Source organism: Typopeltis vanoorti, chromosome 9 (genome assembly GCF_054136105.1).
Source record: "Typopeltis vanoorti isolate ZY-2024b chromosome 9, IOZ_Tvanoo_1.0, whole genome shotgun sequence".
Taxonomy (NCBI): domain Eukaryota; kingdom Metazoa; phylum Arthropoda; class Arachnida; order Uropygi; family Thelyphonidae; genus Typopeltis; species Typopeltis vanoorti.
Window position 1 is genome coordinate 71178070 of NC_143557.1, and position 12874 is coordinate 71190943.

General features: G+C 32.9%; 1 protein-coding gene across 1 annotated transcript in view; it reads right to left on the minus strand.

The window, feature by feature from the left end:
• Positions 1-5676: 5676 nt before the first annotated feature.
• slmo (PRELI domain containing slowmo) overlaps positions 5677-12874 on the minus strand; it is a 68732-nt gene continuing 61534 nt past the window's right edge. The window contains exon 6 of the mRNA XM_090397391.1: positions 5677-7300. Within this exon, the coding sequence (XP_090253517.1) occupies positions 7166-7300 (135 nt within the window). The 3' untranslated portion in view covers positions 5677-7165. The remainder of the gene's footprint in view (positions 7301-12874) is intronic.

The window sequence follows — 12874 nt, forward strand, 5'->3', positions numbered from 1 at the left end:
AGTGCTTACAAGCTCTGTGCATAAACACCTCCAAAGTCAGTTTGAAAGGTTCAAACAACTTTCCGCTGGCCAACAACTTACGATCAAAAGGGTACACGGACGAGAACAATGAGCGGGTTGAACTTAAAAGTCATTGCGAATTCTTAGAGGGTTACGATCCTTCGTGCAAGGTATGAGAGAAGGGACAGAGCCGAGCATATGGGGCTTTCAGTCGCCACCAGAAGGCTTCTAGTCGACAGAGAGCTTCAAATCGTCCAGGGATTTCGGCGATCCCAAGCCAGAGGAGAAAATCCGATGTAAATTCCCAAAGCAGAGAGTTGGCGGCAGTTTCAGTTTTTGGAAGGGCTTCCAGTCATCGTTGAGAAGAGAGGGATCCCGGTTGTCAGTCAAGACAGAGTTGGCAGCAGTTTCAGATTTTGGAGACGGCAGATAGAAGAGCCAGTTGTCCAGGCATTTCGGCGAGTCCAAGCTAGAGAAAAGCCGATGTAAATTTTCCGAAGCAGCTTCGCTCGGAAGTTTTTTTTTTTTCGCCATGGGAGAACCTTTTGCTGGAGCTGTACTAGTACCGCAGGTCGCAGTCCACAGCACACTATCTTCCCGACGAAGATACTGATGCCAGAATTCCTGAAGGAAGCTTGAGATCTGAGAATGAAATGCCATAGAAACTTTTAAGACTTTTGACTGAATGTGTGCTACAGAGCCTTTGTAAGTTACATCCTTTTGTACAATTCCTCTTATAGTATGTTATAGATGGACTATTAAGAATTTGTTTAATAGTAATAACAAGTCTTTAAGAGAATCAATTGGCATGTTGGAAATTGATATCAAATTTGTAAAAATAACTTAACAGAGAGTTAGCGAACCTCTTTGCGAGTATACTAGAAGTTTGATAGGTTGAAATTGTAAGCAGAGTAAATAAGTTTCAGTTAGAGATTATTAAGTGTTGAAGAAAAAGGGTTCTAATTTTATGCTCAAGATTTTATAAATGGATAGAGAAAGCAATCTCCCCATTGTTTAATTCATGTATATGTAAATAAATGTGTTTTAAGTATTTGCTAAAAGAGTGCGGCCTTATTCTTTATTATACAACTGCACTATTTCTAAAAATAATCGGTACTTGTGGGCAGGAAACAATTAAGGCAATAAAAGCGCAGCTTAGTTACTTACGAACCACTACTGTTAATGTAAACTTTGTTAAAGGAAATTTCGCTAGTAAGAGAGAGGGGGGATCAACTGGAACTTTTATTTAGTCTTATTCCAAATAATTGATACACTGATGGCACAGTCTCAATAAATAAATTTTTCAGTGTTCTTAGGCATTCGACTAGTAAATACGGAAAGTGGAAAAACATTGTGCGCATTAGAGTAAGTGAAAAGGGTTATGAAAGAATAAGTGAGAAAGGTCACAAGAGGAAAAACGCACACTGATAATTAGTAATATAAAGAATAGAAAAGATATCACAATATAACCAACAGACAGATAACGTTAGAGTCCTTCATGTGGATCATCTTCAAGGCTGGTACGGCCACGTTTAAACAGTCCATTTCTTAATTGTCGAAAACGAAGGAAAAGAGTGCCCATAAATTTTAACGAACTTCGAATGAATTTCTTTTTTGGCGTTAAACCTTCTTTTACAAAGAATTTTATCCATTTCAAGGGATACAAACAACACTTTTGCTTAAGACAGCTGTATAAAACAAACTACTTGATAGATTGACATGCAATTTCACATGGATGTACCAACTTAGGAAAAAAAACCTTGCCGATAGTGTTGCCATTTATGGTTCGAATCCGAGAACTTTTCACACCTTCACATACATACACAAGACGGTACACCGCCGATTTTCAGCAACGGATAGTTCGGACAAACTTAAAGGGCCACTTGAAATTCCTTTAACCACCTGACTACTTCAATGGGCTGCCACAGATGCACTTAAGTGAATGCTGAATGATATATGCACGTAAATACAAGAAAGATATTTAATTAACCAAATATTTCGGTCTGGAAATAGCAGACCATCCTCAGTGGTATTACAAGAAATATGTCACAAGTATCCTTAAAACAGTAAATTAAGTGAATGCTGACTTAATGTGAGTGATTATTATGAAGGATGGCTTCAAAGGTTTAAGAAGCATCTATCTATAAAGTTGGTAGTGAAAAACGGTGTACAAATGATGGAGTTGCTAAGTATGTGGATGAATTTACTAAACATGTAGCTGACAAGCACACATCAGATAGGCAAATGTGTAATTCTGATGAAACTACATTATACTGGCTTGAAGGACATCATAAGAGGCAAGAAAGGTCAACAGAATAGGGTGCTCAAAAGTAGCAAATACTTAGCAATGTAATTTGATGGTGACAAAAAACTAAATGCCCAAGGGTCTTTTGTTGTCTTAGTTTTGAGTCATTAAAATTTACTCCAGTACACCAATGCAAGCAAAACTGGCTGGATTAGAACAGAGATTATGTTAGAATGGTTCAGAAAACATGAAGCTAGTGCAAAGTGCACATCTGTAGGCTTAGTGGAAGATTGCAAAATTCTTACCATTCTTGCCAACTGTTCAGTTCACTCCAAAGTTGAACTTTTATGTAATAAAAAAAAAAAGGTTTATACAAAATATATGTTACCAAATTGTACATTCCTTACAAACCCCAAGAATATTATGCTCTGCTCTGTGAAGTTTCGCTCCCTTTTCATGCAGCAGTAGATGTAAATGCTAGCGATCCGGTAGAGACATTTATTATTAAAGAAAACATGAAAAAAATAGTTTTTGTTTCTTGCTAGTGATTGAAAAAGAAAAAACACTGGCATAAGTTGTGGCATGTCTTGATGCTTGATCATAATTTTCAGTTTGTAAAATAATAGATCTTTGAAGTGTTTACATCTTTTGTATGTTCCTGGTAAATCTTCCTGAAGATGCTGTCACCCAATGAAAGACAGCAAAATATTTAGAATATTTAATTTATAAATTGAGTTTAATCCGTTCTAATTATTTCTGAAATAATAAACACAAACTAGTATGCAATTCACATAAGCTGAGCATACAAGGTCATTGGATTTTGACCATATATGCTCATTACTGACAGTAAATACATGTCATTGTACACTGAGATGGGTTGGAATTGGTTGTAATTCCAACCCAGATATTGTAATGCCAACAGGTTTAAAAAGTTAAGATATAAGCCAGTGATTTTTCAGTAGCATCAAATCTGCTGTGGTGCACCAATTAAAGCTAAAATGTGTTCTGTGCCAATTTTTGTCTGAAAGTATAGAGCAACATTTCTATTATATTAATTAAAAATTGGCAAAACTTCTAGCGAAGTGTGATTTACTGAAGCTGCATATGATTTTTTTTTTAACTGGAAAAACAGCAAAGACAAGCCTTAAAAACTTAAACTGTTATTTTTGCTCACAGCAGTAAACAGTGGCTTTTACTAGCTGAGCTTTCAAGCAGGCAAATTTTAATTTATAAAATAAGAACAGCATATAAAATGTATTTGTTTTTGTTATAATGACCAATCATAATAAAATAACATTTATTACATCAAAAAGAAAACTGAAGCAATTATTTACAGCCCATTTCCTACCTGAAGTAAAAATGCTGTAAATCATACATTCAACATTGACTGATGTCTTTTTTTCAGTCTGAAAATAGCAGATTCTTTTATGTAGGGCTCCCTATGGCAAACTTGGCATTTCACAACTCGTTACTACCTTATACTTCTCTAGCTCTTCCTGTGTGACTTCTAATGTTCATTTTAATATCTTTAATTTGGGACAAATAACTAACTTGTTTCCAATTTTTATTTAGGTTATTTTTGTTACACTTATGGTTTCAGAAATTTAATGTTTGTGCCAGGCAGCATCCACAAGTATACTAGTGGGAACTAGCTTTATAATATGTATGCTACTCAGCATTAGGTGGTTGCATTTTATTAGCGCTCATATAGCATGTTAGTTGTGACATTTTCAGGAAAATTTTATTTGTGAAATTAGCATCCGTGAAAGGTCTCAAATGCAATTCGAACTGATTTCAAGTTGTGTGTGTGTATATACACATACATACAGGCATATGCATCTTTGTTTGGTTTACATAAACTGTGTGCTTTCTATACTCAACTGACTGTAATATAAATAGCGGGGACACATCATCTATAACTGAAATTTTGAAAGCGAATGTTAAGACAAATCTTAGTGTTAGGCATTACAATAAAACTTTCTGGCATGCATGTAGTATAACATTTATGGGAGGAGACATGTTTTTCATTATGATGGGTCATTCCAGTTGTCTTTAATTACACAAATTGTTGTAAAATATAGTAGACTGTAAATGCTCTGCATTGTAATTAGTGATGCAATCAACTACTGTTTTTCTTGCTTTTGTAGTATAGTGGCTGTTGGGGTGGGAATGTTTCCAGTTTTCTAAAACAGAAATAGTAAGTAAAAATTCACCTATTGTTGAAAAAATTAGTACTTTTATACATTAGAAGTGTACTGCATCCATTGATCTTCAACAAAATACTACAATATATAAGATATCTATTACTGATATGACAAATGAGTTGCTAACAAAAAGAAAAAAAAAATTATGTGAATGAATGTTGGACTCACGAAGGGGTGGATAATTCAGACGATGATTGTAAATCACGAAAATTCTTAGGAAAACAAGCACAACAAATTTTACAAGATGATTTGCTGCTCCATCAACCCACACATATTCCTGCCATACCTAGAGACATCACCTGATCACTACATTAGTTCTTGCTGTACATATATACATCAGGTCAGAAGTCCTGGCTCTGCATTTCCCAAAAAGACCATGTGGAGGTCCTCCTTCCAGTTATCCAGCCTTGACCCCTAAGCATCCCAAATACAGTATTCTCCTTTAATATTGTTTTCTAATATATCCTTAAAAAAAAAAGGATGTTTCTCCCCCTACACACATGCAGATTTGGTTACGATAAAAGAACCATCATGATATGTGGCACATCTGGCGAAAACCAAAGACAAAATTGCCGCAAAGTACATTACTGTGTTGAAAAAGTATTCAATTAACTTATTTTGTCCATTTATGAATTTTGTATATTTGCATCTTCTTATATTAACAATGACATCTAATGTTAGCATACAATTTGCCATTAAATCATGGGATATCAACAAATAATATCAGCATGAAAAGTAATCTATTTCCATGATGGCTAAATTGAGCTATTCTCATGATTCGTACCTAATGGAAATGAGGTATAGTTACCGAAATGTGTAGAAATGGGACAAAGGAAAAAAAACTCAACACAAAATAAAATTTTTTTTTACTGTTTTCCAAAATAAAACAGTATAAGAGTATTTGAATATTTTAACATACAAGAAAATTATTAGCTCCTAATTAAAAAAAAAAAAAGCATGTATTCTTCATCATATATATATGTACAACATTAGGTGTTTATAAACCAGAATCTTCAACTACCTAAAAGAAGTTATATGTGCACACCTTAATGACAACAATATTTTAAAAAAACCTAGAAAATTCAAAATGTAATATATTTTCACCACCATATCATTAATTAAACTATTATTCACTTTTGTACTGCTGCAGCCATAAGTTGCTGAAGTCATAATGTCAGAATTTATAATAGTAGTAGAGTGTAAAAGCAATATAATTAAGAAAATTCATTCTAAACGCCAAGATTTTAATAAATATTGGATGAAACTAATAGGTTATTTACAGTGAAGTTACCTACTATCATTTTATGGTTCAATTTCAAATACGACACAAATATATTTGTACAAATCATTTCAGAAATTAGTTAACTTCATATTTTTTCCTCCTCATCAACATTTGACAATAAAGGTGACACCCAAACTAGATATGAACAAATAGTGGATTCTGTATATTTCTGTATAGCAAGAAATGTATTTCTACTGATCACAGCAAAAGCTAGAGAAATTAAGGTAAAGAGCAGAACTAGCCACTGTTTTCTTATACAACATCATGCTGCAAATCCAACTAGAAAGGCTAGTTTCTTCTTGGATGTCGTGAGAACAAATAACAGAACCAGTGAATTATACTCGAAGGTTTTCCATATTTACAAACAGCTCACAATTTAAAATATGAAAATTAATTGTAATAATGTGTAATTACAATGTAATATTTAATATCATGTGCACATTTAAAACTGCTTTAATATAGGGTAGAAAGATGGTTAAAATACCTAAGAATTAAAAACATCTATTAAAAAAATAATAAATATCCTAAAATTAAAAAAATATTTAATAAGCCATCTAATTTTTATAATTTTTGAAGTAGATTGCCTCCTAATAATTTCTTTTTAATATTCAAAGAAAATAATAAATTAATGCATATAAAATTGAGCTACCAATTTTGGAATGCTGCATAAATGGACAAAAGATAATTTTTTTCAAAAAAGTTAAATAAAATCTATTCAAGTCCAAACAAATATATGATACATTTTGCTGTTCTCAAATGCTTTCTGGTACATCATCTGGCATACTGTATTAGTATTTATTTAGAATAGATTCTTAAATAGAAAGAATCTAAACGAAATATTTTATTGCTCAATTAAGGTGCAATGATGAATGTAAAATGCTGAGTGCTATTATATTACACATGTATAACATGTATATAATGGACCGATCAATGCCATACTTTATTCTCAATATCTTAAACTTTGACACAGCAGAGTACTTAAGTTTATCACAGTACATGTGGATTAGCAGAACAAAATTAAGGGATGAAGTAAAAAAAAAAGTCTTTCAAAAATAACAGTTTAAAAATGTGTGCATACGTTTTTCTATATAAAAAAGATTTTATAAACAGATTACACTTTTTTAACAGCACCAGATCCACTGCTTTGAACGTTCTATTAAAAAAATAGATTGCTTCTGGAAAACAACTCACCAAGCCTGAATGGTCCCATTAAAACCACACAGATTTTAGCACAAATTACTCATATGAGCCAATTTTAAATAATTAATGGCACCTTTCATTATAGTTTAGTTCATGTTAATTAAATTAGATGTCTCTATGAACAATGCTGTCTTTAACAAAGAACTTTAATCTCTGCCTTCAACTATTTGCATTGATTGGCAAAGTGAAGAGTGAAACACAGTTCTACTGAATTTACCTAAGATAAAACATTTGTCATTTCTCAAAGAGATCTCCCATTCCTTGTTTAGCACTCATGGCAAATTCATCCATGCTTTTCACTGTTTTTGTTGTTAATTCTTGTACTTCAGTATTGATTTTACCAATGACCCATTCCATGGCCTGCCTACCCTAAAAAAAAAAAAAAAAAAGTAAAACATATCATTAATCACTTGCAGAAGTTGCCTAAACAACGGGTTTTGTATATGTGAATACCCACGTGTGTGCACGCACACACATGGTGTATAATACACTAGCAAAAATATTAAATTGCAAATGTACATCTAAATGCGCATAGGTATGCTTAATTATTTCATAAAAAAATTTCCATCCCACACAGAGCTAGAAAAACTGCAGTATATAAGCTGTGTGTTGTGCACGCATTGCAAGTTAAATTATATCTTGGCATTTTTCATAAACAGCTGTAGGTTGCAATTAACCACCTTACCGGCCATTATGGATCAAATACGCATCCTCATACATTCCGTATCCATCATACACTTCAATGTAATATATAGTATTACAATTTTAATATGCACTCGCATCCATGATAACCTTAATGTCTATAGATGTCTTGGCCGGTAGCATGGTTAAAACGAGAATACCATTTCAAAAAAGCAGAAAGGACAAAAAAATAAAATAAAAATAATAACAACAAATAAATAAAACAAGAAGGAAAGCCAATTCCATCAGTTTAAAGAAGTTTGACTGTACATGGCAGCTAAATAATTACCATCTATCTTTTTCCCAAGTTCAGAATGTGTGTGTGTGTGTGGGGGGGGGATTTATAAATGCCATTTGGGATGAATAGTCCCTATGGAAGTGCCTAAACAAAAGGCATAATGCAAAGTTGGTTAATGGTAAAATTAATGCTAGGCAACTCTGTTCTGTGCAGTACTGGTAACACAAAATACAGAAAGAATCTGTGTTCATGAGAGAATAACCATGAAAAGGTTTATCAATTAGCTACCATACCATCATTTTCTGGACAACATGAAGGGATTTTTTAAGGTTTTTGGTGCCCCCAATTCATAAATATAACTACTGTTTCATAATGCCAGATATTTATATTTCTTAGTAAATTAACATACAAAGATGTATTATGATCATATACAATAGATATGTAATAAGTATATACAGTATAAATTTAGTGATAGACATATTAATAAAAAACTAACTTTAATAGTATGTTATCTTAATCAAGGGTATCATCAAGAAGTGTTCACTGAGAAACATTATTTAATGGAAGAGATATTAATGCAAAATGGACAGTAGTAAGGGACATCTTGTATAATGTAATGTTCATTGTTAAAAGTAAATTTCATGATAAACTGGAGCCAAGTAGAGAAATAATCAACTATATCTTATAGCACAGTTCTTTAACAACTTTACTATAAAAAATACTATTTGAAGGATATCATCAATCTGATAAATCAGTTATTAAATATAACAGATGGACAACTGAAGTGACAACTAACAATTTAAAGATTAACAGTTATCTAAACAAACCAGTTAATTAAAACAAAATTTGAATGACAAACTATCTAAGAAATGTTATGATTAATATGAAATGCTTTTATAGATATGTAAAAAAAAGGAAAATAAAAACAAATTAAACATAACCAGTTCATCCAGAACAATTTTGAACGATCCAACAATGTACCAGAATTACTAAGTATTCTGGAAGTGTGTGTAAATACTTTAGTCAAAAGAAAAAATCTTGTATGAGTGACAAAGCCTTCCCTAATAATAATATAGGAAGAAGAAAAAAATTTTGATATCTTAAATCATTAGACAATTATTAAGGTTGGAAATACAGGGGTGAGCCTGTAAAGTTCCAATAAACATCTAGAACAAAAATTAATTAATTTTATGTCTTCTTATATATCCTAAAAGAAGAAAAAAAAAAATTATTACAATTTGATGAAACAGGGAAGTTAAAGGGTTTTAAAATATATTCTGTCTTGCAATTATATCAGTTACTTTAATATCATTTTTGTTCTATGTGTTTAACACAACTCTACAGACTGTAGAGATAATATCTTTCCTGTAGTAGTATAGAGATGTATCCACTTTGTTTTCACTGACTTGTTGAGATTGGGAGTAGTTCTTTCTGACTGGAAGTTTTCAAGAATTATAAGGCTGGTTAATTAAACACCATAAGTCTCCTTAGTGTCAAGACAAAAGTAATGGAAAATTTGATAAGGAATTCTATCTAGGATATTTTCTTGATACTTGCCCATCAAGTATCAAGGCACAGTAAGGTTCTGTTAAGAGATAACTTATGAAAAAACTACTTAAGATGAAGGCATAAAAAAATGCCTATGATGTGATTTAAATTTTAGCAAAACCTTTCATAGCATTCCACATAAAGAGCCGCTGATCACTTAGTGAAATGGGAAAAGAAATTCATTTAAGACAGGAGGTAGTTTGAGGAAAGTACAGTCAAAGAGATAGGCTCTTAGGAGCTTAGTACCAGAATTCAGTGTTAGGAACCTTGTTGTTTAATGTATTTGATTCAGATTCAAATATCAAGAGCAAACTTTCTCTGCTAATGATGTAAAGTTGGACAGAGTAGCCAACTGGTCAGATGATGATGATTGTTCTTTACAGGATGATCACAAAATGTTATCATCCTTTACAGGATGATAACATTTTGTGATCTTTGATAGCCATAAGGGGAATATTTTAATTAGTGTAAAATTATGTGGAATGGCTTTCATTAACAGGTTCAAAAACACTGAATTTAATCAAAGTGGTGAATTCATGTAACTTTAGAATTCGCTCTCCCAGAAACTAAGAAGAATTTTGAAAAAAATTTAACATAAAAACGTGCTTTACTACTCTTCCTAAACCCAGATCAATTCTAAGCTAACCCAACAGGCTCACAACCATCTTCAGTTTCCAGGGGTGTATAAAATCATGTGACTGCAGGAAACCATATGGCCAAACTAAGAAGTCCATCCTCTTACATCTCAAGGAACATCAAAGAGACACTGCTTATAGCAGAACCAGAGCAAGCGCCCTCTCAAGCCATGTCCTGTTCTCAGTGAACACAAATAGTGAAAGCCGCCAACATGATTATCAGTTTATCTCGTTGTTGGCATATATGAAGGTAAAACCTTCATATATGCCACGACGAGGTAGAACGCTCCATAGTCGAGTCTAAAGAAATTGTCCTGGACTCTCATCACATAAACAGTAACCTTTGTTACAATTTACTAGACTCATTTAGCTCTGCTATCAGATACTGTGCACTTGTGAAGTCACACGCTCGCAGATGCCTAACAATAGAACTTTAGCCCGGACTGTAGCTACAGTTCAAACTTAACTAAGGTTTATAGTCGTTTTGTAGTGGTACAATGCTTCTTTGTGGTGTTTTTTATTTTGCTTTCAATGTTCTCACGCCTGAAGAAATTGGCCTTCCGATGAAACGTCATCTATGTGGATGATGATGAGGCCGAATGAACTCTTTCCACTTCTGTCTGTCCCGGAAGAGTCCGAACAATTCTGTCCAATTTGGTGTCGCTTGTTGTGATTTGGATTTCAGGTCCTCTTTTATTTTGTCTATCCATCTAATTCTGGGCCGTTTACATCAGGGCTTTAGATGGTAGTCTTTCTGTTCCCATTTTGGTCACATGGCCAAACCATCGCAGTCTTCTTTCTTGGATTTTGTCTATTATTGTTATTTCTTGTTTTAATCGTTTCCTAGTCGATCCAGCAGAGATACTCGAAGTAATCTTCTTAGCCAACCCATTTCAGTAACTGATAATTTTTTCTCTATCAGCCTTTTTGAGATTCCAGCATTCACTTCCATAGAGAAGTATTTGGGAGGACCATTGTTTCATAGATTCTTACTTTTGTTACTTGTTTGATGTCTCTTGACTTCCATATTTCATTAAGTCATCCAAAAGTTTGGGATGCTTGATTGATTCGTCTGTTTATATCTTTTATAATTTCACCATTGTACTCAATAACTCCTCCAAGGTAGGTCAAGTTTTTTACCTGCTCTAGATTCTTACTATCAATTTCCAGATTTGGTGCTTCTTTTTCCTATTTGCATAATTTTTGTTTTGTCTATATTTATGTTTAATCTAGGTTTAATCCAGATTTTATACACTCCTACTTTATTTTATCAGAAATTTGCTGTAGATTTTCTTCTGTGCTTTCAAGTAATGCAATGTCATCTGCAAATTTTAAATTTGTCACATTATTCCCATATATTTTGATTCTGGAGTCTTCGTTGTTTAAGGCCTTTTTGGTTGCTTCTTCCAGTGTAAGATTGAACAGGTGTGGTGACAGATTGCATGTCTTATTCAGCTCTCTGTGTGGAACCAGTTGGTCAAGGTGTCCTCCATTCGTACTGCACTTTCAGATTTCTCACATAGATTCTTTATTATTCTCATGGTTTTGTTGGGAATTCCAAATTCTTCCATAGTTCTCTTCTACGGAATGAATCAAATGCCTGATGAAAGTCTATGAAATTTATGTAGCAACTTTGGTTGCACTCTAGTGTCTTTTCTATTAGTTGTCTTAAGGTGAATAGTTGATCAATTGTGCTTCGCCCTGGTCTGAAACCGGCTTGTTCTTCTCTTAGTGCCAGTTCTATATATAGCTTAATTTGTTTTTGGAGTAGTTTCGTAAAAACCTTACTTGGAATACTGAGGAAGCTAATGCCTCTGTAATTATTGCAGTCTGTTTTATCTCCTTTTTTGTATATAGGAGTTATGACTGATTTGGTCTAATCAGTAGGCACTGCTTCGTTCTTGTAAATCCTTTCTAATAATGTTTTTAACAGTTCCAAAAGTTGTTCCATTCCTGATTTTAAGAATTCTGCATGTATTTGATCAATGCCAGGTGCTTTCCTTGTTTTGAGTTTTTCTATGCTGTGTGCTATTATTTCTCTGGTAAAGATATTTGTTTCCTCTTCCATATCAGTGGCTGGAATCGTAATATCCTGGGAGCTGTTTTTATTATATAAATCTTTGAAGTATTCTTCCCATCTGTCCATTCTTTTTGTTTTACTTTCAATTAGTTGTCCCTCTTTGTTTTTGATCATTATAATTTTTGTTGTCCATGGCTTACTAATTTGGTCTATTTGTTTATATAATCCATGAAGGTTATTTTCTTTTGATAGCTTTCCTGCCATTTTGCATTTTTCTTCTAACCAGTTATTCTCATCTCTTAACTAGTTTTCTAATTTCTCTGGTTAATCTATTATATTCATTTCTGTTATAGTTCTGTTTTAGTTTCATGCTTTACTTTGATCACTTAACCTTTTTACTTCATTCGAGATCCAGTCATTTTTACTTTCTCTTTCTGTGTAACCTATTGTTTATTCTGCCGAATTTAATATTATTTCCTTTAATTTGCACCAACGTTCTTCGATGTTTATATTCTGTTTTGGTAGTTTCTTCAGGTTTTTATCTGGTTCTACTTGATATTTTCTTAAAATATTGTTGTCTTGTAGTTTTTTTACATTCAGTCTCCTTTTGACTCTAAAAGTGCTTCCAGATTTTAACTTTATTCTTAGGTTTGCTAATACACCTAAACCTCTTTTTATGCGAATTGGGATGTCAAAAATAATTTTTTTTACGCGATTTTTATTCACTTTTACGCATCCAACTTAAAGTCTAAGTTAGGAAAAAATCCAGAATTCAAGAAAATTCTGAGAATTTTGTAGAATTGCATTCTCATTTCAATTAA